The sequence below is a fragment of the Perognathus longimembris genome, chromosome 9, assembly GCF_023159225.1.
Source record: "Perognathus longimembris pacificus isolate PPM17 chromosome 9, ASM2315922v1, whole genome shotgun sequence".
In the NCBI taxonomy this organism is placed as follows: Eukaryota; Metazoa; Chordata; class Mammalia; order Rodentia; family Heteromyidae; genus Perognathus; species Perognathus longimembris.
In genome coordinates, this window is record NC_063169.1 from 40,336,431 (window position 1) to 40,360,136 (window position 23,706).

Here is a 23,706-nt window from a genome sequence, read left to right on the forward strand (position 1 = left end):
TAAAGAGAAGAGCAGACAACTAAGGATATGGGAACTATATTTAACTATTATAGTAAAAAATTTCCCAAACATTCAAAAAAAAAAAAAGCTCATTCAGGTACAAAAGGCTTTTAGAACACCTAAAAGACTAGACCAGAAAATAGTCTCCCACTGCCGCATTGTGATTCAAGCTGGTTCAGTAGAAAAACAAGAAGAGGATACTTAAAGCTGTCAGAGAGAAAAGACTGATTGCCTGTAAAGAAAAAACAATAACTCACTTACACCAAACAGTTTTGCAAGTATTGCTTTTGTAGTTGTTTGTCTTTTTTTACCCTGTGTCTCTCGATTTTGGTATTCATGGGGGGAAAGGGAAAGGGGGAGGAGGGAGGGGGGAATGAGGGACGAGGTAACAAACAGTACAAGAAATGTATCCAATGCCTAACGTATGAAACTGTAACCTCTCTGTACATCAGTTTGATAATAAAAATTTGGAAAAAAAATCACACAGTCTGGACAACGGATCATTCTGAGGACTGAAAGGCAACACATGACAGTACTTGCTTCATGTGTTAGGTGAAAACAAGATGGTTCCATGACATCTAGTAGACAACTCTATCTACATTGAAATGCATGGATGGGTGCCATGGATGGATGTGTAATTTTCATTCTGGAAAGGCTTTCTCATTATTAGGAAACATATATCATGATTTTTTTTTTGGCCAGTCCTGGGCCTTGGACTCAGGGCCTGAGCACTGTCCCTGGCTTCTTCCCGCTCAAGGCTGTAGCACTCCGCCACTTGAGCCACAGCGCCGCTTCTGGCCGTTTTCTGTATATGTGGTGCTGGGGAATCGAACCTAGGGCCTCGTGTATCCGAGGCAGGCACTCTTGCCACTAGGCTATATCCCCAGCCCCATATATCATGATTTTGTGGTTCAAGTTTGAATGATTCTTTGCCACGAGTTTGAGGTAACCCAACAGTAGCAAATTGTTACTTTTGCACTTGAAAGCTCTATGAACTTATTTAATTACTATGTATTCAAAAATAAAATGCAATATCTGGGACTGTAGAAACCATTGGAGATCTGGGTACAAAAATGTTCTATCTCAAATATAATTTTAGCCCAAATTCAAAGGATTACTGCTCTGTTTTACATATTAGTTATTATTTTATTATTATGTCCATGAATTTGGAAAGCAATTGAAGATCCACATCATTTTCAAGGGAAACAAGTGGTATGCTTTCACACTTTAAAGTTGTCACTAATCAGTTGTGGGAATCCAGACATGCTCTCTAACTAATATGTGTTTCAGTTACACTTATGTAAAATTAAAACAATACAATATTTATTTATGTCTCAAAAGTACTGTGAATATGTGATACAAAAAAAAGAAAAAACAATAACTGCAGATTTCTCTGCTGAAACCCCCAAAGCAAGGAGGGTTTGGCATGATCTATATACCAAACAATGATCACACACACACACACACACACACACACACACACACCAATACTGTATCCACCCAAACCTTTATTCATAACTAAAGGGCAAATAAAAACATTCCATGATAACAACTAAAACAGTTTGTTACCACCAAATCAGCACTACTACACAAGATACTCAAAGATGTCCTATGTACAGAAAACCAACAGAAATACAAAACAGGGAAAACAGACTCTACTAGATAAGCAGATAGATACAGTAAGAACAGAAGAGACACAATTCCTAAAAAGTAGAGTACCATGATAGGAGCTACCACTTAACTCTCAGTTCTAACAATACGAATGGGCTCAATTCTCCAATCAAAAAACAGTGTGGCTGGATGGATCAAAAGACAAGACCCACCCATTTTCTGCCTAAAGAGACATTTAACTGACAAAAACAAAGATCTACATAAGATAAAAGGCTACAACAAAGTCAAGCAAATGACCATCATCAACAGAATGGGGTAGTAATGCTAAATTCAGATAAAACAGACTTCAAATTAAAAGGAGACAAAGGAGAACATAACATATTAATAAAAACAATTTTCCATCAAGAGAACATAACATTTCTCAATATCTATGCACCTGACACTACTGCTCTCAACATGATCATAAATGAATACTACTTGACCTAAAACACACATAGATCCAAACATATTGATCATTAATAACCCCAACATATTATCAGCACCTTTCGATAGATCATCCAGCAAAAACTCAGTAAAGAAACCTCAGAGCTCAATAATTACACTGCCCATCTAGACCTAACAGACAATTATAGAATCTTTCTTCTAGCAGTGTCAAAATTTATGTCGTTCTTAGCAACCCATGAATTCTTCAAAACAGACCATGTCCTAGGTCACAAAGCAAATCTCTGCAAATTCAAGAAAATATTTCTCCCTGTATCCTGTCAGATAACAACAGAATGAAATTAGAGCTCAACAGCAAAAGCCATTACAGATATTTAATACTCAAACTCATGGAAAGTGAACAATTCAATCCTGAGTGATCGATGGATCATAGAAGAGTTAAGAAGGGGAATTCAAACGTTTGTAGAATTCAATATAAACAAACACACAAAATACCAGCTGGGACATAGCAATGGCAGTATTCAGAGGAAAGTTTATAGCTGTGAGTGCCTACATGAATAACTTAGAAAAATCTCAACCCAATCCTCTAATGATGCAACTCAAACTCCTAGAAAAAAAAAACAGAAACAAGCCAAACTCAAAACCAGTAGACAGAAACAATAAAAATTAGATCAGAAAAAAAATGAATTAGAGACTGAAAAAAATACAATGAATCAACAAAACCAAAAGCTGGTTCTTGAAAAGCTTTTAAAAAATTTACAGACCTTTAGTAAATCTAATTAAGAGAAGAAATCATCCAAATAAAATTAGAGCTCAAAAAGGGAATATTGCATCAGAAACAAGTAAAATTCAGAATATCATAAGGAAATATTTTGCAAACCTGCACACCAGTAAATTAGAGAATCTGGCAGAAATGAATGCGTTTTTTAGAGACAAGCAATATGCCTAAACTGAGCCAAGAATGGTATGAACCAATTAAATAGACCTATAACAAGTAATGAAACTGAAAGAGCAATAAAAGACTTTCAATCCAAGAAGAGCCCAGGACCTGGTAGATTTACAGCCAAATTCTATAAGGCCTTCAAAGAGAACTAACCAATGTTTCACAAACTCTTTAATGACATAGAAAGGGAAGGATCGTCTATCAAACTCATTCTATGAAGTCAGCATTATACTCATCCCCAAACCAGATAGGGACACATCAAAGAAAGAGAACTATAGATCTATCTCTTTGATGAACATCGATGCAAGTCTTCTGAATAAAATTCTGGCCAACCAGGGCTGGGGATATAGCCTAGTGGCAAGAGTGCCTGCCTCGGATACACGAGGCCCTAGGTTCGATTCCCCAGCACCACATATACAGAAAACGGCCAGAAGCAGCGCTGTGGCTCAAGTGGCGGAGTGCTAGCCTTGAGCGGGAAGAAGCCAGGGACAGTGCTCAGGCCCTGAGTCCAAGCCCCAGGACTGGCCAAAAAAAAAAAAAAAAAAAAAAATTCTGGCCAACCGAATCCAACAACTAACAACAACAACAACAACAAAAATATATATATATACATATATACGTCTTCAATTGTCTTGTTTATTCAATTTGTTTACTATTTTCATCTAAAACTTTTGGCAAACTGTTACTGTGGCTTCAAAATGTTAAATTACACTGAAATCATATGAGACATTTTCGAGGAAAATAAAGTAATAATAGTAAATGAGTGTCTTAAGTAAAATACTTGATGAAATATATAAGTAAAAATGTAAAAGAATTAGGAAAGTCTTATTACCTTTGAACAGAGGTTACTAGCTCCTTTTCTTTCTTTTTCTGGCATATTAGCTGTGCTTCTTTGTCCTGACACTGTTTTTTAAGTTCTTCAAGTTTTTTTTCTGTATCTGTCAAAGTCTCTTGTAAATTCTTGTTTTTTTCTTCTAGAATCTGTAGCTAAAAAGAACATTTTTTTACATTCACAACACATGTAATGTTAAATTTTCCTACTTAAAAACTGCTACTTTCAAGGGTTAGCGGACTGACTGCTAAAATCATATTATCTTCATTTTATCTAGAGTAGTTAACAAGGTTACTTCTTGTGTGAAAGAAGAGTTAGAAGATAAGGAAGAAAATGGAGTAAAAATTTTCTAGAGGACAGAGAAAGATTAAAGTTATGCTTGTATTTTGAAAATTTTTATCTTTAATTGTGGCAAAATGCATACCATAAAACTGATCACCCTAGCCAGGTACCTGTAATCCTAGACACTTAGGGAGGCAGAGGCCTGGAGGACTGAATTGTGAAGATAGCCTGGTTAGACAATTCCATGAAAGACCAGCAAAAAGCAGGGGTTAGAGGCATAGCTCAAGAAGTAGAGTACTAGCTGAATAATAAGTAAGCTGGAACAAGCACAAGGCCCTGAATTGATAGTTCTGTACAGCCAAAAAATAAATAATAATTATCATGACAATTATTTTTGTTTGTATAATTCACTAGTGTTAAATATCCACATTGTTGTTAAATGACCAGAACTCATCTTGTATAACTAAATAAATACTATACCTATTAAACAACTTCCCCTAGCAACAACCTTCCTACTGTCTGTCTTGCTCTAATTTGAACATTTTGAACCTCATAAGTAGAATCATACGGTATTTGTCTTTTTGTGAATGGCAGTATTTCACTCAATATTTTCCAAGTTAATATATATGTTGTAGCATGTGCTAAAATTTCATTTCTTTTTAAGGTTGAATAATATTCTACTCTATGCATTACACTCATCTTTTGCTTATCTACTCATCTACCATCAGATACTTGTCTTGGCTCCATCTTTCTACTTGTATGAATAATGATATTATAAACAAAGTGGATGACATCTATTTAGGGCTCTTGATATTTCTATTTTATTGTGCATATGGTGATATATGATCCATGGTTTTTAAATCTACATCATTCTCCGTTACTGCTCATGAAACTTCCTGTGGTCTCTAAGTTTCTTCCTGACTTTAACTTCTTGATCTTACAACTTAGAAATTAATTTAAGAGATGAACTAAGAATGCTATTATTTAGATCTTAAGACATACATACTGACAGTCCATGAATTAGACCAATGATTCTCAACTTGAGTTGGAAACGTCTGTTGACACTTTTGGTTTAGGAGAGGGAAATAGTACTATTAGTCCTTAGTAAACACAGGCAAGAAGGATTACAAATAATGTGCATCCTTCAATACACAGAGCTTGCTCCTATTAACAAAAAATTTCCTGCCCCATCACATCAATGTTTCTCTTCAAAGAGTCAGAGGGGTGAACAGCAGTCACAAAAACTGTGGGATGGTTATGAAGAATACAAAATAAATCAAATATCTAAAAAGATGGTCAACAAAAGGTCTTGAAAAGGCCCGTGAATCTCAGATAATATGGGAAAAAACCCCATGTGATAAGTGTGCATGGGATAGGGTTATCAGATTGGTTTAGAAACTACCTTTTAAAGAAGAACATTAACAGCTATTAGATTAAGAAGGTAACTCTATAGTGGCACCAAGAGAAATTTGTTCTTACATGAAAACAGAGTTTCTGATCAAAGTTAAATCCCCAAAATATAGTAATTATAAACCACTTAATATATAATTAGTCAAATTACTAAAGAATTAACTTTAAAACATGTTCTTCAGGAGATGGGCATTATGTTACCTGTAGGCTCTGACGCTGCACATCATCTAGAGTTGGAAGATCAGCCAGGTACTTTTCCAAGGTCTCAATTCTTCTCTGCTTTTCTTTGTTTTGTTCAGCTTCCTTCTGACATTTCTTTTTCAGGCTATTGATGTATCTGTCTCTTGTTTTAAGCTAAACAAAAAGATTAAGGATCTCCATTAGTTTTGAATCATGAAAAAAATAACAAAACCAATTTCATTTGGGTCTGTTTAAGCTGTTTATGTCTTCTTAACTTAATTTTAGTATGTCACATGCGTCTGTAAATTTATCCAATTCTTCTCGATCTTCCAATGTATGAGACTTCAAAATATTCTCTAATGAGCCTCTGAGATTCAGTGCTGCTAGCTGTAAACTCCCCTTTTCTATTATTAATTTGGGACTTCTCTTTCTTTTGATTAGTTTGGCTATGAGTTTGTCAATTTTGTTATCTTTTCCAAGAATCAACTACATTGATTCTATTTTCCTTTAAGTCCTCATTTCATTCATTTCTCCTCTGATCTTGATTACTAGCACCAATAAGCTTCAAGTTTGGCTTATTATTTTTCTAAGACCTTGAGATTATTGAGGTTTCTTTTTTTTTTTCATGGAGGCACTCATAAGCTTCCCTTTTACAACTGATTCTTCTGTAGCCTACAGGTTCTGGTGAATTACATTTTCATTTTCCTATGATTCCAGGCATTTTTAATTGCTGATTTCCTTCAATGACTCAATGATCAAAGTGTCTTGTACCGTTTCTGTACAGTATTATGCAGTGTACTTGTACAGTTTCTGTAGTTTCTCTACAGAAGATGAATTTATTCAAATATTTATTCAATATATGGTTTATTCAAATATTCTTCATTAAGATTGAAGGAATTCATTTAATTTTTTAAATTTGTTAAGACTTGCTTTGTTGCCTATAATTTGATTTGGGTAAAATTCTCTGGTCTGCTGAGAGGAACATACATTCTGAAGAAGCCAGACAGAATATTCTATAGAAGTCTATTAAAATAGTCCTTGAAAGTCCTTGAATAGTCCTTAAGATTGTTTTTTGGTCTGGATGATGGAAGTGTGATCTGAAACACCATTCTTATTGTATCTCAAGTTGTCTGTCCCTGCATGTCTCCTAGCATTTCTTACTGGATCCACACTCAGTGCATAGAAGCTTGCAACTGTTACCACTTCATGAAGGACTGTTCTCTTCATTAGCACACAGTAGCCTTCTTTATCTCATCCAATTCATTTTGACTTAAAGATTTTCATCTACATGAATATACCTACTGTTTATGAAAACACAGCAAAGCCAAAAAGGACAAATGAATGGTGTGCTGTGTGCACATATGTGTGTAATTTCCTGTATTTTATTTTTCAGTCTTTTATCTTTAATGAGATAAAGAAATGAGGACTGATGGACTCAATAATGAAATGAAAAGGAAAAGGCTTATTTCTGTAGGTTACTGAAAGTTTCATTACAAGACAGTATAATATACAGACGTCTTTTAATCCGACAGAAAATAGTTAGGGTTTTTGCAGACCGCACAGGGTTTCTCAAATGTTGGTACAAAATGAATCACTTCAACATAAATGCCTCACCTGGTATGACACCTGGCATAAATGACAAATAACAAATATTCTATGTGGAAGGAATGCTTTTTATCTAATATAGCTTTAATCAAGAATACCTACCTTTTCTTCCAGTTTTTTCTTCTCTTCACTAAATTGGTTTACCCTTTGTTTGAGGAACTCATTGAGTTGTAAAACCTCTTTCTCCGAGGATGCAAGCTTTTGCTCAAGCTCCATTTGTGGGGGCTGGGACACTGACTGCTCTAAAAACTGAGTTTGGAGTGAAGTATTCTCATATTGTGGCTGTTGGGGGGAAAAAGAGGAGGTTAAGACTTTTAAAAATATCCTAAAAAACACAGAACTATATACCTTAAATAGGTAGAGTTTATAGTATATGAAATGCATTTCAATAAAACTGTAAGAAATCAATAAGGTGATAAGGAATGTGTATTTTTGATGGGCATTTTCAAGCTTTCCTCAAAGAAGTTGTGCTAATTTCTGCTAGCAATCTATGAAAATGCCGATTTCCTATAGCCTCACCAGGAGATATGGTCATACTTTTGATGTTTGTCAATTTGATGAATAAGAAATTAGATCTTGGGGGGGGTGGGAGGGGTAAAAATGAAAGAAGAGGTAACAAGTTGGATAAGAAATGCATGCACTGCCTTACTTATGAGACTGTAACCCCTCTGTACATCACTGTGACAACAAAGAATAAATTTTAAAAAAAGAAAAAAAGTTTGTTTCTTTAGGGCAAATTAAATTAGAACATAACTGTAATGCAAAAAGAATAAACTTATGCAAATCCAGCTCTTCTGCTTCCTAGACAAAAGGAAATTACCATCACTCAGCCTTGGTTTTCTCACTCATAAAACAGAAATAATAAAGCCTTGTTCCGAAGTGTTTTGTGAGGAACAGAGATCAAGATTTCATTTCTTACAAACAGCAGAAGCCTAACTGGCAACTACTATTGGTTTAAAAGTATGCATAGAGAAAAATAAATACATTATATAAATGCATCGTATTAAAAATCGAGGGAATCAATTAAAACTAATGAATATTTTCTTCTCATGTGATAATTTCCTCCTAATACTAAATTTAATAAGCATTAGTAGACTGTTTCTCTAACTAGAAAGTGAAGTTCATGAAATCAGATTTTTGTCCATTTTAAAGTGGTCTCAGATTTTTCTTGCCTAAAACAATGTTTGGCACAAAATAAGTTTTCAAAAAATAATTGCTAAATGAATAGAAAATGTATTGTTGCTTCCATGAGAAAGGCTTTGATGGAAATTCTTTTCAAAGAGAAGACTGTCTTCTATCCCCTTCTCCCTGTTAAACTAAAAACTGGAAAGGAGGAGACAAAACACATATCTCTAGATAAAGCAAAATGTATGACAATATTATAAAGCAAAAAAAGAATTGTCTACTTTAGTCAAGAAATATTTATTAAAATCCAATGTTAGCTGGATATTGGTGGCTCATGCTTGTAATCTTGGCTACATAGGAGGCTGAGATTTGAAAACCAAGGTTCAAAGCCAGCCTGTGTAGACAAGTCTAAAAGAACCTTATCTCCAATTAACCATCCAAAAGCTGGAAGTGGAGGCATGGTTCAAGTGGAAGAATACCAGATGAGCAAAAGAACTAAACAAGAGCACAAAGTGCTAGCAAGCACCTGTATGCACACACACACTATTTTAGGCACTGTATTAGGGGCTGGTAAAATAATAACCAGTAAAATAGGGGCCAACTAATTTAATGGAAGTGTTATAGAAAAATACCCGCCAAAAAGGGTGAAATCACAGTAGTTATGGGGAGATGCTACAGAAATGAACTTGAATTAGCCCTTCAAGAATTAATACTTTCCCAAAAGATAAGCATGCAATTATATAAATAAATAAAATTAATCATGTGCAGAATATTTTTTAAATGGCAGATTCTAGTGGTAGCCTTTTCAAGTTTTAATTAGAGGCAAAAAGAGAAACTCTTAGATAATTAAAGGCCATGTTAAGTAAAAAGTATGTGGAGGATAGATCAAAAAGCTTGGCTGAGCCTTTATGTGGTGCCTTTTGAGGTATATTTTGAAAATAGGAGGATTCTGCTGCTAAGAATAAAAGATAGGAAAAAAGATGTCCTGGAGGACATTAAATAGAGGCAAAGGCAGAGCACGTGCTGACAGCGTCCATCTCTGTTAGGAGCATGCTATATGGGAAGGAGTGCACAGTACAAATCTATGTTAGAATCTCATTGTAGAATCCCAACGTTGAGTTCAACTTAAATTTCTAAGAAATTATGAGACAATACAATATGCTTTAAGAAAACCATGAGCTTTCTTTTGTAAAACTCTAAATTCCATGTCATTAGCCTAGTGCATGCCCACTCAGTAAGTTTTGATGAGAGAAAAGGGAAAAAAGGAAAAGAAGAAAAAGAGGGAGACAAATTGAATGGTGCGACAACACTGGAAGCAGTCTCCAGTCTGACCTGTAAGATAAACTTAGAATGGAGATAAATGTCGCACTTTTAAGTATACTGACAATAAAGGCAGGACTGATAAATCTTTCCTTAGTAACATATATATGAAATAAAACAAGAGGAGCTAAAATAAAACAGACTAACTGAGGAAGGTAGAGAGGTTGAGTTGACTGTCAATGACCAATGACTTAATCATCCAGCATGCCTACACAGCGAAACTTCCATATTGTAGGAACTGAACTAGAAAACAGAACCTGTTGAGGCACACTGGACAACCTGAAAAACTGACCACGTGGAATGCAGGGAAACTAATGCACACAAAGAATACAAGTAAAAAAAAAAAGCCTCAAACAACACAAAGAAAAAATAAGCTGGATTGTTTACTATGGCTAAGATATTCAGTAAACCCAGATGCTCTTCAGTGCATGAATGGATCAAGAAAATGTGGTATAGATACAAAATGGAATCCTATGTTTCCATCACAAAGAAGGGTATTGCCCTCATTGGTAAGGAAATAGAAAGACTTGGAAACAATTACATTAAGCAAAGTGAGCCAGATACAAAGAAACAAAGACTGCATGGTTTCCTTCCTTTGTAATAACTAGAATGTTTCTAGAAATCTACAAGTAAACCCAATGGATAGTAAAAGACAAAGAAATTACATTTGGACACAAATTAAACAGCACTCTAAACATTCACATAGTGAGACTAAAGGAGGATATTTTTAGGAGAAGAATACAATGGTACAATAGCTATGTGCCCATGACCAGATAAAATGATGCTTATTGAAATGAACTCCCAAGAAATGGAAACAAGTTTTTTTTTTATTGTGTTTTTTGCAGTTATTTTTCCCCCTTCAGCCTATGTCACTCTTTTTTTATTTCTGTATGCTTTGTCTTGTACATGAGTATATCTGATTTGGGAGGGGAAGGGGAAGCACAGATATGGTGGGACAAAGGGTGAACCAATTCAGCAGTGGTACTCACTACACACTATGTTGGAAATGAAAAAGGGGTTGGGAGAGGAAAAACTGGGAGAAATAGTGAGGAGTGACATTGTTGAAAAAGAAATGTACTCATTACCTGACTTATATAATTATAATCCCTCTGTATATCACTTTTACAATAAAATTTAAATTAAAAAATAAGGTGGCAAAAAAACTCAAACAAGAGCTGGGAGGAGTGGCATACACTTGCAATCCTAGCACATCCCAGAGGATGAGGTAAGAGATTAAGAGCTCAATGCCAACCTGAGTTGAGTGAGATCCTATCTCAAAACAAAAACAAAAACCAGGATCCAAGTTTGGACTAGGGAAAAGTAGAAACTCTCAAGAAAGAGTACCCTTGTACTCCATTTTAGAAACTACCTTGATATTCTTTTTTTAAAAAATCTCAATATTTCAACTCTCTATAATTCAAAATGTTTCAAATGTTCCTAGGAATTCTTTTTTGTTCAGTGTTCTTCCAGAGCATTTTACCAGCTCTTGCAGACTGACTTAGAGAGCCATCTACTGGCCTAGTGCTATGCAAAAAGTTCTTGCTTAAGCTTACAGATATGCTTACCTTTTTTCTTCTTTTACAAGTTTCTGGTAATATGGTTACCAGAATTGCACTGTATTTAATTCAAGCAAAACATTATCAAAGCAAATTATACTAGTTATATAGTATAGAAATACCACTTTCAAATAACAACTATTAATCTCAGGACTATATATCATTAAGCCTCACTGCTATGTAACAAAGGTAATAGATAAGGCCATATAATAATAAACCATTCTGAAACATTGTTAATTAAAGTGTGTCAAGCAAGCTAGAGCCTGTATAGTTCTTTGCTTTTCAGTATACAATATATTTATTCTTTATTATCTGCAAGTAGTTGTACAAAGGAGTTGCCATTTAACTGCAGTTCTCAAACACACTATATTTTGATTAATGTCATCTCTTTTAACGTTCTCATTCATCCCTCCTTTACCCACCCCTTCCCTCTGTATTCTTAATTTTGTAGGCTATACATTGCCTTTCTGCCTGCATTTTCCCCTTTTACTTCATTCATTTACTCCTCCCCTCCCCCCACCGACACCATCCTACCCCTTTCGAGTATAAATAATTCATTTGAAAATAAAGAAAAATATTCCACTTCAAATAACATTTTTGTATTTAAGAATAAAGACACTAACAGGACAATAAAAAAATTGAACAATATACCATCACAAAATAATCAGGCTTTGCTTTTAATCCCAATTTAATTTTAAAAAAGACCAATTTTTCCCCCTAAACACAAAAGTTTATGTATAACAACATACAAGTTAGTTTTAAGAAAAATTTTAATGGAAAAAGTAATCATTGGAGAAGCTCTTCTGGGCACATACATTTTGTTAAGGGCCTCTAGACCATATGTCTGTATTCCCAATGAATTGGACTCTCCTTAGGGGCCCAAACTAACTATTATACAGCTAACTGTACATCTTCCTATTCCCAGCATACTGCTACCTTACCCATAGTGAATGCAAACACATGGAGAAGGGATGGGTAACTTGCTTTCCTAAGGTCCTTCCCTCTGTTAGAGGGAGATCCACTAAGACAGAAATTCTTCATCACACTTGTGACCTCAGAGTTTAGCAGTGAGTGTTTAAATTACTGTTTTGAAAAATAGGGTCACTTACAAAAGTAGAACTCACATATTAGGATTAGGGAAATTTTGTGCTAAGGAAAAATATAGGCAAGAGTAGTAACATTATATAAGAAGACAGCATTATTACATGTTTTAAGAGAGATACCTCCATTATTTGTGTTCCAGAAAACCTCAAACCATTAATATCTGTATCTAATATTAAAGGAAAATATCTATTTTTAAGAGACGTCCAAGTTCTCCTTGATAACATCTCAAAACACATTACATAGATTTTGGCCAAACATGACATTTCTTGGAATTAAACTAGCAAATACAATTCTTTCATCTTCTATTTTGTGCTAGTCCTAGGCTTGAAATCAGGGTCTAGGTGCTGTCCCTAAGCTCTTTCACTCAAGGCTAGAGCTTTACCACTTGAGCCATAGCTGCACTTCTGGATTTTTCTTTTTTGTTGTTGTTCTTGTTGCTTAATTAGAGATAAAGAGTCTTATGAACTTTCCTGCTTACACTGGCTTCAAACTGCAATCCTCAGCTCCCTGAGGTTCTAAGATTACAGGTGTAATTCACCACACCCTAGCTACAAGTTTAATTCTTATTTGATAGCTTAGCTGATTTTCTTCTTGTGGATATTTTTATGAATAAACACATCCATAAGCAAATAGAAAGTACCTTTCATCTCAACTGATTTAGATATATATAGTAGCTAATGGTTTTCTTATATTTTCCCATTAATATTAAATCAAAAAAGATAAATGAATACCCAAAACTTTTTTTCTAATCCAAAAGAAGAAAACACTCTGAAATGTGAAAAAAGTATGTTCATATAAAATTATAGATAAAACGCTAATTTTATATGTAAAGGGTTCCTATTAAGAATAAGGGAAAATTTAAACCTAACAGAAAGAATAAGAAAGACAATTCACAGAATTGGAAATATGAATGAGGTTTTCAACATATAAACATTCCCTCAGTACCATTTTAGGAGAAATACATACTAAACTCATATGGAAATAACTAACCCCATTACTTGCATCTAACTCACTAAAAGGGCAAAATCCCAATGTTGGATGACACAGTATGTGAGCATGGCTGGAGTTGGAGGTGGAGGGGCGGGGGACTCATGCACTGTTCCGAGATAACAATCTGGCAATATCAATGCAAGTGTCAAACTCACACAATTTCATTTGTGGAGATTTAACTTACAGGGCTGGGGATATAGCCTAGTGGCAAGAGTGCCTGCCTCGGATACCCAAGGCCCTAGGTTCGATTCCCCAGCACCACATATACAGAAAACGGCCAGAAGCGGCACTGTGGCTCAAGTGGCAGAGTGCTAGCCTTGAGCGGGAAGAAGCCAGGGACAGTGCTTAGGCCCTGAGTCCAAAGCCCAGGACTGGCCAAAAAAAAAAAAAAAAAAAAAAAAGAGATTTAACTTACAAAGGTACTGCAGTTTGATAATAAAAAAAATTTTTTTTAATAAAATAATTAAATGCTAAAAAAACAAAGGTACTAGCATATGAACAAGCAATTATTTTATATATTCTTCAAAGCATTTTTTAAATTTATTTATTAATTGAACACAAATTTTTTAGACAAGGTGTTGTGCAAAAAGGGTAGTTACATAGTACGGCAGTGTGTATATTTCTTGTGATATCTTATGCCCTGTTTTTCTTTCCCTTCTCTAGGTCAGGTAGACATATATACAATATACAATTTATCAAGAACATATACAGTAGCCACGTGGCCAAGCCCAAGAAAATTCCCCTAGGGCTTTAAATGTCATGTCGATATTAGACAATATGTTGACAGTAGACTTATATGAACGTACATACACAGCTTTTGAGCTATTGTATTCCAATAAGAGGTCGATTTTTGACCTTTATATGTTGAGTAGTTGTTTAGTTTTAGTTACATACTGTTGGGTCGCTGCCCCAATCCTGTGGGAAATACCATTTGACAAGCAGTTTTTGGTTTCACAGACCTGGTCTCTACTGTCTCTCCATCTCCCCTTTCTTTTTTTTTTTATTTTATTTTATTTACTTTTTTTTTTGGCCAGTCCTGGGCCTTGGACTCAGGGCCTGAGCACTGTCCCTGGCTTATTCCCGCTCAAGGCTAGCACTCCACCACTTGAGCCACAGGGCCGCTTCTGGCCGTTTTCTGTATATGTGGTGCTGGGGAATCGAACCTAGGGCCTCGTGTATCCGAGGCAGGCACTCTTGCCACTAGGCTATATCCCCAGCCCTCCATCTCCCTTTCTTAACAGTCATATATCAGGAAGATAATGCCCGTTTGTTTTCTGTGTTCTAGGCTTAGTCTCGCTCAACATTATTTGTTCGAGTTCTGACCATTTCCCTGCAAATAACAATATTTCACCATTCCTAATCGCTATATAGTATTCCATTGTGTATAGGTACCATATTTTTTGGATCCATTCATCTGTGGAGGGGCATCTGGGTTGTTTCCATATTTTGGCTATTGTGAATTGTGCCGCGATAAACATGGAAGTACAAATGTCTTTTTGATATCTTGGGACTTGCTGTTTAGGATAGATGCCTAGGAGTGGTATGGCTGGGTCATAGGGTAGGTCTATATTGAGCTTTTTGAGAAACCTCCATACTGTTCTCCAAAGTGGTTGTACTAATTTGCACTCCCACCAACAATGGAGAAGGGTTCCTCTTTCCCCGCACCCCCTCCAGCATTTGTTGTTGCCTGAGTTCAGCGTATAGGCCACTCTAACCGGAGTGAGGTGGTATCTCAGGGTTGTTTTTCTTTGCATTTCCTTTACTACCAGGGATGTTGAACATTTCCTCATATGTTTCTTTGCCATTTTTATCTGTTCTGCTGTGCAGTCTCTCTTTACCTCCTTTGCCCATTTCCTAATTGGTTTATTGGGCTTGGGGGGCTTACTTTTTTGAGTTCTCTGTAGATAACAGTTATTAGGCCTTTGTCTGTTGCTGTGCTGGTAAAGATCTTTTCCCATATGGTTGGCTGTCTTTCTGTTTTGGTGGCTATGTCCTTAGCTGTGCAGAAACTTTTTAATTTGTAGTAGTCCCATTTGTCGAGTCTCTCCCCTATTTGTTGTGCCCCTGGGACTATATTCAGGAAGTTCCTTCCTGTGCCTATAAGTTCTAGCGTCTTTCCTACTCCGTCCTTCAGTAGTTTCAAGGATTCAGGTCTGATATTGAGGTCCTTGATCCATTTTGAGTTGATCTTGGTGCATGGTGATAGGCTTGGGTCTACTTTAAGTTTGCTGCATATAGCTGCCCAGTTCTCCCAGCACCAGTAGTTGAAGAGGCTATGTTTATTCCATTGTATGTCCTTAGCTCCTTTGTCGAATATCAGCTGGCTGTAAGAGTGCGGTTTTATTTCTGGATCTTCAATTCTAATCCATTGGTCCTCCGATCTGTTTTTATACCAATACCAGGCTTGTTTTTGTTATGATGGCCCTGTAGTAGAGCTTGAAGTCTGGTATTGTGATACCTCCTGCACTGCTTTTTTTGCCTAGAATTGCTTAGGCTATTCTAGGTCTTTTGCTGTTCCATATCAATTTATGGATTGCTTTCTCTATTTCAGTGAAGAATGTGACTGGGATTTTGATAGGGATTGCATTGAATTTGTATAACAATTTGGGCAATATGGCCATTTTCACTATATTGATTCTGCCTACCCATGAGCATTGGGAGGTCTTTCCATCTCCTTGTGTCTTCTTGATTTCCCTTATTAGATTTTTATAGTTCTCATTAAATAGGTCCGTCACATCCTTGGTTAAGTTGATCCCTAGGTACTTTATTCTTTTGTTGGCTACTGTAAATGGAATTGTTTCCATAATTTCCTTTTCTGTTTGTCTATTGCTGGTGTACAGAAAAGCTGCTGACTTTTGTGGATTGATTTTGTATCCTGCTACTTTGCCAAAATGGTTTATTAGGTGTACGAGTTTGGGGACTGAGTTTTTTGGGACCTTCAGATATAAGATCATGTCATCTGCGAACAGGGATAACTTGATTTCTTCCTTGCCGATGTGGATCCCTTTGATGTCCTCCTCTTGCCTTAATGCTAAGCCTAGGGATTCTAGCACTATGTTGAAAAGAAGTGGGGAGAGTGGGCATCCTTGTCTTGTTCCTGAGTTTAGGGGGAATGATTTAAGTTTCTCTCCATTTAATATGATGTTAGCAGTTGGTCTGTTGTATATGGCTTTTATTGTTTTGAGGAATGTTCCATCTATTCCTGTTCTCTCCAAAGCTTTTAATAGGTATGGATGTTGTATTTTGTCAAAGGCTTTTTGCGCATTGACTGAGATAACAATGTGATTCTTGATTTTAGTTCTGTTTATGTGGTGAATTATGTTGATTGATTTACAGATGCTGAACCATCCTTGTGACTGTGGGATGAAGCCTACTTGGTCATGATGTATAATTTTCTTGATCAGTTTCTGGATCCTGTTAGCTAATATTTTATTGAGGAGCTTTGCGTCTGTGTTCATTAGTGATATTGGTCTGTAGTTCTCTTTTTTTGTTGGGTCTTTGCCTGGTTTGGGAATGAGTATGATATTAGCTTCATAGAATGAGTTTGGGATTTCTCCCTCTGTTTCTTTTTCACAGAAGAGTTTGAGGAGTATTGGTATTAGCTCATCACTAAAGGTTTTGTAGAATTCGTTGGTGAATCCATCTGGGCCTGGGCTTTTCTTTGTTGGGAGGTTTTTTATTACCTCCTGTATCTCACCATAAGTTATTGGTTTATTTAGTTGATTTATTTCTTCTTGATTCAGTTTGGGCAATTTATACTTCTCTAAGAATTGATCCATTTCTGTAAAATTATTGTTTTTAACTGAATAGAGGTTCTGGAAATAGCTCCAAATTGTTTGACTATCGTGTGTACTTGTTGTAATTTTTCTGGTGGAGTCCCTGATTTTATGTATATGAGTCTCCTCTCTTCTTTTTTTTGTAAGTCTTGCGAGGGGTCTGTCAATTTTATTTATTTTCTCAAAGAACCAGCTTTTAGTCTTATTTATTTGTTGAATGGTCTTTCTATTTTCAATCAGATTTATCTCTTCTTTAATCTTTGTGATCTCTCTCCTCCTAGTCATTTTAGATTCGATCATTTCTTGTTTCTCCAGTTGTTTTAGTTTCATCGTGAGGTTATTCACCTGCTCTGCTTCCATTCTTTTAATGTGAGTGCTGAGGGCAATGATCTTGCCCCTCAGTACTGCCTTAGCTGTGTCCCATAGGTTTCTTTGGGATGTATTTTTATTGTCATTGTGGCTTATGAATTCATTGATTTCATCTTTAATTTGGTCTGTGGCCCATGTGTTGGATAACAGTGTGGGGTTTAGCCTCCAAGAATGTGTATAGCCTCTGTGGTAACCGTTGTTATTGAGGGTTACCTTTAATCTACTGTGATCAGATAAAATACATGGGATGACGTCAATACTTTTGTATTTGCTGAGGTTCTTTGTGTGGGCTATGACATGGTCTATTTTGGAGTATGATCCATGTGCTGCTGAGAAGAAGGTGTATTGGGTGTCTGTAAGGTGGAAGATTCTGTATAGATCTGTCAGATCCATTTGGGCTATGGTGTTACTTAGGTCCTCAGCTCCCTTGCTGATCCTCTGGGTGTTGGATCTGTCTCTTGGGGAGAGTGGGGTATTTAGGTCTCCCACTATGATTGTGTTTAAGTCTATCTTGTTCTGTAGTTCTGTGAGAATTTGCTTGACATATGTGGGGCCTCTTTTGTTCGGTGAGTATACATTTATCACCGTGATGTCTTGATTCTGGATTTTTCGTTGTATTAAAATGTAGTGTCCTTCTTTGTCTTTTTGAGTTGATTTTAATGAAAAGTCCGGCTTGTCTGAGATCAGGATGGCCACACCTGCCGTTTTGGTAGGTGTGTTTTCTTGGAAGATCTTGCTCTATCCTTTCATTCGGAGCCTGTTTTTGTCCCTTGCTGTAAGGTGGGTCTCTTGTAGACAACAGATGCCAACTTTTTGTTTGCAGATCCATTCTGCCAGTCCGCTCCTCTTTATCAGAGTTTATATCATTTATATTCAAAGAGATCAAGGATAAGAGTGTTTTTTCTCCTTCCATTTTCTTGTTGGGCTGTTTTTTCCTCTTTTTTTTTTTCCTTGTCTTTAGTGAGCTGCTCTTTGTTTCTGTTTCTGTGTGTCCAGTACGATCTCTGTTGCTTGGGATTCCCCTCTTAGAATTCGCTGTAGGGCTGGTTTTTTATTCACATACTCCTTTAGATCCTCTTTGGTATGGAAAGATCTGGTTTTCCCTTCGAATGTGAACTCCAGTTTCGCTGGATATTTAATCCTAGCTTGTATATTGTGGGCCTGTAGAACTTGGATGGTGTTCTTCCACTCACTTCGCACTTGGTAGGTTTGTGTGGAGAGGTCTGCTGTTATTCGGATCCTCTTCCCATTGTAGAAAATTTCTTTTTTCGTTTTGGCTGCATTTAGAATTTGCTTTTTATTCCTGAGATCTAAAGTCTTGAATATTATGTGCCTTGGGGTGGCTTTTCTGGGGTCTGGCCTGCCTGGTGTCCTATAGGCTTCGGTTACCTGGATGGGGTCCCTTGTGAGATTGGGGAAATTTTCTGCAATAACTTTATTGAAAATATGATGAAGCCCTCTGCTCTGGTATTCGGCTCCTTCTTCTATTCCAATTATGCGCAGATTATATCTCTTGTCTTTGTCCATTAGTTCCTGGATTAGTCTTCCCTGAAGCCTCATCGTTTCTTGGAGTGTGGTAATTTTCTGGTTGTTGTCGGCTGCTTCATCGTCCAAGCGAGAGATTCTGGATTCCATATGGTCAATTCTTTGTGCTGTGGATTCAATTGCGGAGTTTATGGATGTCAGAGAGCTATTTATGGTTGTCAGATGAGCTCTGATCATGGAAAAAAAAAATTTTTTTTTTTTTGGCCAGTCCTGGGGCTTGGACTCAGGGCCTGCGCACTGTCCCTGGTTTCTTTTTGCTCAAGGCTAGCACTCTGCCACTTGAGCCACAGCGCCACTTCTGGCTATTTTCTGTATATGTGGTGCTGGGGAATCGAACCCAGGGCCTCATGTATATGAGGCAGACACTCTTGCCACTAGGCCATATCCCCAGCCCCTGATCGTGGAAATTTCTTCCTTTAAAGAGTTGTATTTTAAATCTATTTTTTCATGCATTTCTCATCTCAGGATGTTAAGGTCTTCTTTAACGGAGGTTTGCATTGTATCCATTTTTGCTTCCATTTCTTTCTTGGCTTCCTGATGTCCTTCAAGACTTCCCCTCTAAACTCCTGGAATTGTTTTCTGATTTCATTTCTGACGCTTTCCATCATTTCTGTTAACATGGCCTCATTTGCTTTTTTTGTTCTCCATCTCCTCTTCAGTCATGCTGCTTTTTGGAGCTGGCGATTTGGCTTGCCCTTTGATGAACTGTGTTATATTTCTCAAAGCATTTTTTTTTTTTTTTACAAATAACACTAACTAGGAAATAACTCAAATGTTGGTCAGTTGAATACATTATGCTCTCTCTATAAATGGAAAATCATGTAGCTGTAAAAGCAAAGTCATTCTGTCTATGTAATTATAGGAAGATAACTGTTCCATCTTCTATCATTTTGCATAATATAAAGAAAAAATAAGATACCAAACAATATATATACTGGTACTGTTTGTAAATACAGAAGATAAAAGACATTTATATCTGCTTACAAAAAGCAGTAATTCTACAAGGAGGTTCTAGAAACTGAACCTTATTTCTGGATGTATGTAGGAAGAGACTGAGAATAGAGCACAAGGAAAAGCATACTTAACAGCTTTTCCTACACTTACAAATTATGAACAATTGATTATTAATTCAAAACAACTGAATATATTGTTAATTCAGAACACTGATTTAAAATGTCCTCATATGACAAGCTAAGTCTGTAATTAACACAAAATTTACTTTTAAACAAGAACTGTAAAACCTTCTGCAGGCTTACCTGCAGACCAGTCACGTAAGTGTCTTCGCAGTTCACATAATGTCCTAACATGGCATGTTGTGCCCGCAGTTCATTATCCCTTATCCTCTCGTGCAAGTGAGTAATCTGTTGCTTCTGCCTAAATGACACAAATTGAACTTACATTGTAAAAAATACTTTTCTATGAGGTAATTATAAACAAATTTTCAGCATAATACTGTCACATAAGCATTTAAAGATATTATCAATTTTAGAAGTCATAATAGGAATTCTTTATAAATCACACTACTTGAGATGTGTAGAATACAATAAATTCATTCATGCTATAGAGTACTTTTGGTATTTTATAGATTATAGTCTTTTGAAGTCATGTTCTGCTTTGTTTCCTTTTGTTATCTAACCTAATGATTCCTATTTCCTTGGTCTGAAATTCTATTACCTTTTCAAACTAGAATACAATTTAATTGTACAAAGGGATTTCATTGTGGAATTTCTATACATGAATATAATTAATATTTATCCCATCCACTATTATTTTATCCTCCCCACTTTTAAACATTTTTTAAGTTTCATTATTCTGCTTTCATGCATGCACATGAAGTATTTCGATCATATCCATCCCTCCTCACTCTTTAACCTTCCACCCTCTCTTTGGTTTCCACCCCTTAAACACTCGTCAATTTTATACTCATGCCATTCTTTAAGGTCTAGATTGCACTTATGAGAGTGATATTTGTGATACTGATATTTGTTCTCTGAGATTTGTTCTCAAAGAATGTGATACTTCTTTTTTTTTGAAGGTTCATAAGGAGGTTTATTAGTGGGGCTATAGTTCCCACGGGAGAGGAAGCTACATGGCATCTGCACCTTATCCAGGTGGCAGCTTCTCTCTCTGGGGGTAAAAGGGAAGTAGGTAGGTAGTGAGTAGGAGTGGCTCATTAGGTATGGGTGGATCTGGGGGCTAGTGGGAGGAGCTGAGGACCTGAGGCTAGGGAAATGCTAACATTCCCCCATTTGTTGTTTATTAATAATAGAGGAGGGGTACACCAGGCCAGGAGTATGAGAAATCAGGGACCCCTGACTACTTTGCCCCTTTACAGCAGGAAGTAGCTCGAGAATGTGATACTTGTTCTCTGAGTCTGATCAATGATTTCCAGTTCTATCTTTGTGCAAATGGAATACTATTCAGCCATAAAGAAGAATAAAACTGTCATTTATAGGAAAATGAATAGAATTAGAGATTTTTCAAGCTAAACAAAGCAAGTCTGACTCAGTAAGACAAATACCACACATTCTCTCTCATATGTGAAACATACAACTTAAAGAAGGGAGGCTTTAAGAAGGAATTACTGGTAGGGGGATATGGGAAGGAGTGATGGGGATAAACAGGAACACTGTATGCACATATAGAAATGTCATAATGAAGCCATTAAATTTCTTTTTTATAAAAGGAGGACAGGCAAGGTGCTGGTGGTTCACTGCTATAATCCTAGCTACTCAGGAGGCTGAAATCTGAGGATTGCAGTTCAAAGGCAGCCTGGGCAGGAAAGGCCATGAGACTCTTATCTCTAATTAACAACCTAAAAATTGGAAGTAGAGCTGTGCTCAAAGTGGTATTCTTGAACAAAAAGCTCAGGGACAGTGCCCAAGCCCTGAGTTCAAACTCCATGACTGACAAAAATAATTCTGAATAAAGGAAGAGAGGAAGATGGTCAAATGATAGAGGATATGAATGTTATCAAAGTACATTACACATAAATATATAGAAATATCACAATGAATTTCCTTCCTTTGCCCAATTGATATAAATAGTAGTAAGGGTGTGGCTCATCTTGTAAAGAAAGAATCATTTGCCTAACAATCACAGAACCCTTGGTTCAAAACCCAATACCACAAAAGTAAATAAATAAAAACCATGATAGTGAAAAAAGCAAAATGGAAGATTCTACATGAAGCAGATGAATTAGGATGTCGTATATTTAACAATAAAAAAACTAACGTTTATTGCGTACCTAACACAATAAAGTGATTTTTACTCCACATATAACTGAGAAACACATTGAAAACTTCAAATAATGAAAAAATGGGAGTTCTCCTCTACACTGACAAGTTCATTTACTAATACCTCTAGCTCAAGTGTGTCTACAGGAGTTTTAAGGTTCTAAGGGAATCAAGTACCTCGTTAACTCAGCAGCAAACACTGAGCAATTTGAAAGTGCAACCAGTTGCAAGACTTACTACTACAGAAATAGCTCATGCTAATTTTGACTTCTTTTTTATTAAAATGAGGTCACTTTCTCTGAGTGAGCTTCCTGCTATGAGCTAGGAAATTTACAAGAGTCTTTATTGCAGAGAGCTCACAAATCTATCAAGTAGAGATAAGCATTTGAGCATAATTACATATACTAAACATGTATACAAATGTGGGCTTTCATTCTGCTGTTGGCTACTCGAAGCAGCACATTAGGGTTGTTGTTTTTTTTACATTCATTCAATCTTCATGTTATAGAAATAGATGAAAGTGTGTAGCTGCCTAGAACAGAGGCTTCAGACAACTTCATTTTTTGCTCATGTGGTCCCTGGCTAGAAAGATCATGGTAGAGCTGGGATGTAGCTCAGTGGCAAAGCACTTGCCTAGCAAGTGCAACGTCCTGGGTTCGATCCTCAGTACCAAAAAAGAAAAGACAAAAAAAAAAAAAAAAACCAGCTAAAAATAAGCCAAAAATGTCATTCAAAATTGCATAAATGGTTGTAATAGCAAATGTAAAGAACAAGAAAGGTTTCTTGTTTTTCTGATTGGTTATAGAAATTAGTATATAGTGCTTTTTTTAGAATAAGAAAATATTTAGAAACACAATATTCTTAGCAGTTATTTTCCATAAAGATTGGCTTTGCTTTAACCTGATTACCTAGTTTTACCTATTTTGAGGGTGAAAAAAATATTTTTCTCATATAATTGTGGGTAACTTGCTATTTTCAAAAGTAATAACCAGCATGTCATTTTTTGGTAGACAGACTTAAAAGGTAAAAAATCAATACTACCTCTCAGAGCACAGAATTTATAATCCTTATTTTGGGGATGTTCCATCCAACTGGATAGCAAATCTTGCCAATTCTACCTGTGAGAAGTTCTGGTAGGTATCACCAACGTTTTATTTTATTTTAAGAATTGCAAACTTTATTTTTAAAAAAGACCAGTGACCTGAGGTCATCTGGAAGTCACAAAGCACCAAAGTTAGAGGCTGAGAGGCCATAGTTCCCATCCTTGGAACTCTTGGCAACTCTGTTGGAAAAGAATGGAAAGGAGAAATCTAGCACACTTAGGGGGTGGATAAGGGAGAACATTCAGCCTTCTAGATCACCATCCCCAGATGGTTCACCA

The 23,706-nt window shown here is 36.2% G+C and overlaps 1 protein-coding gene across 3 annotated transcripts in view; it reads right to left on the reverse strand.

Annotated features, from left to right (window-relative positions):
- Positions 1–23,706, reverse strand: part of Cep85l (centrosomal protein 85 like) — a 133,464-nt gene that overhangs the window by 19,776 nt on the left and 89,982 nt on the right. For 2 of the 3 annotated variants that reach the window (XM_048353984.1, XM_048353982.1), the window contains 4 exons: positions 20,346–20,463; positions 7,407–7,589; positions 5,721–5,873; positions 3,828–3,982 (listed from right to left, as the gene is read on the reverse strand). In XM_048353984.1, coding sequence (XP_048209941.1) covers positions 3,828–3,982; positions 5,721–5,873; positions 7,407–7,589; positions 20,346–20,463 — 609 coding nt within the window. The remainder of the gene's footprint in view (positions 1–3,827; positions 3,983–5,720; positions 5,874–7,406; positions 7,590–20,345; positions 20,464–23,706) is intronic. The other variant, XM_048353983.1, reaches the window with a different exon arrangement.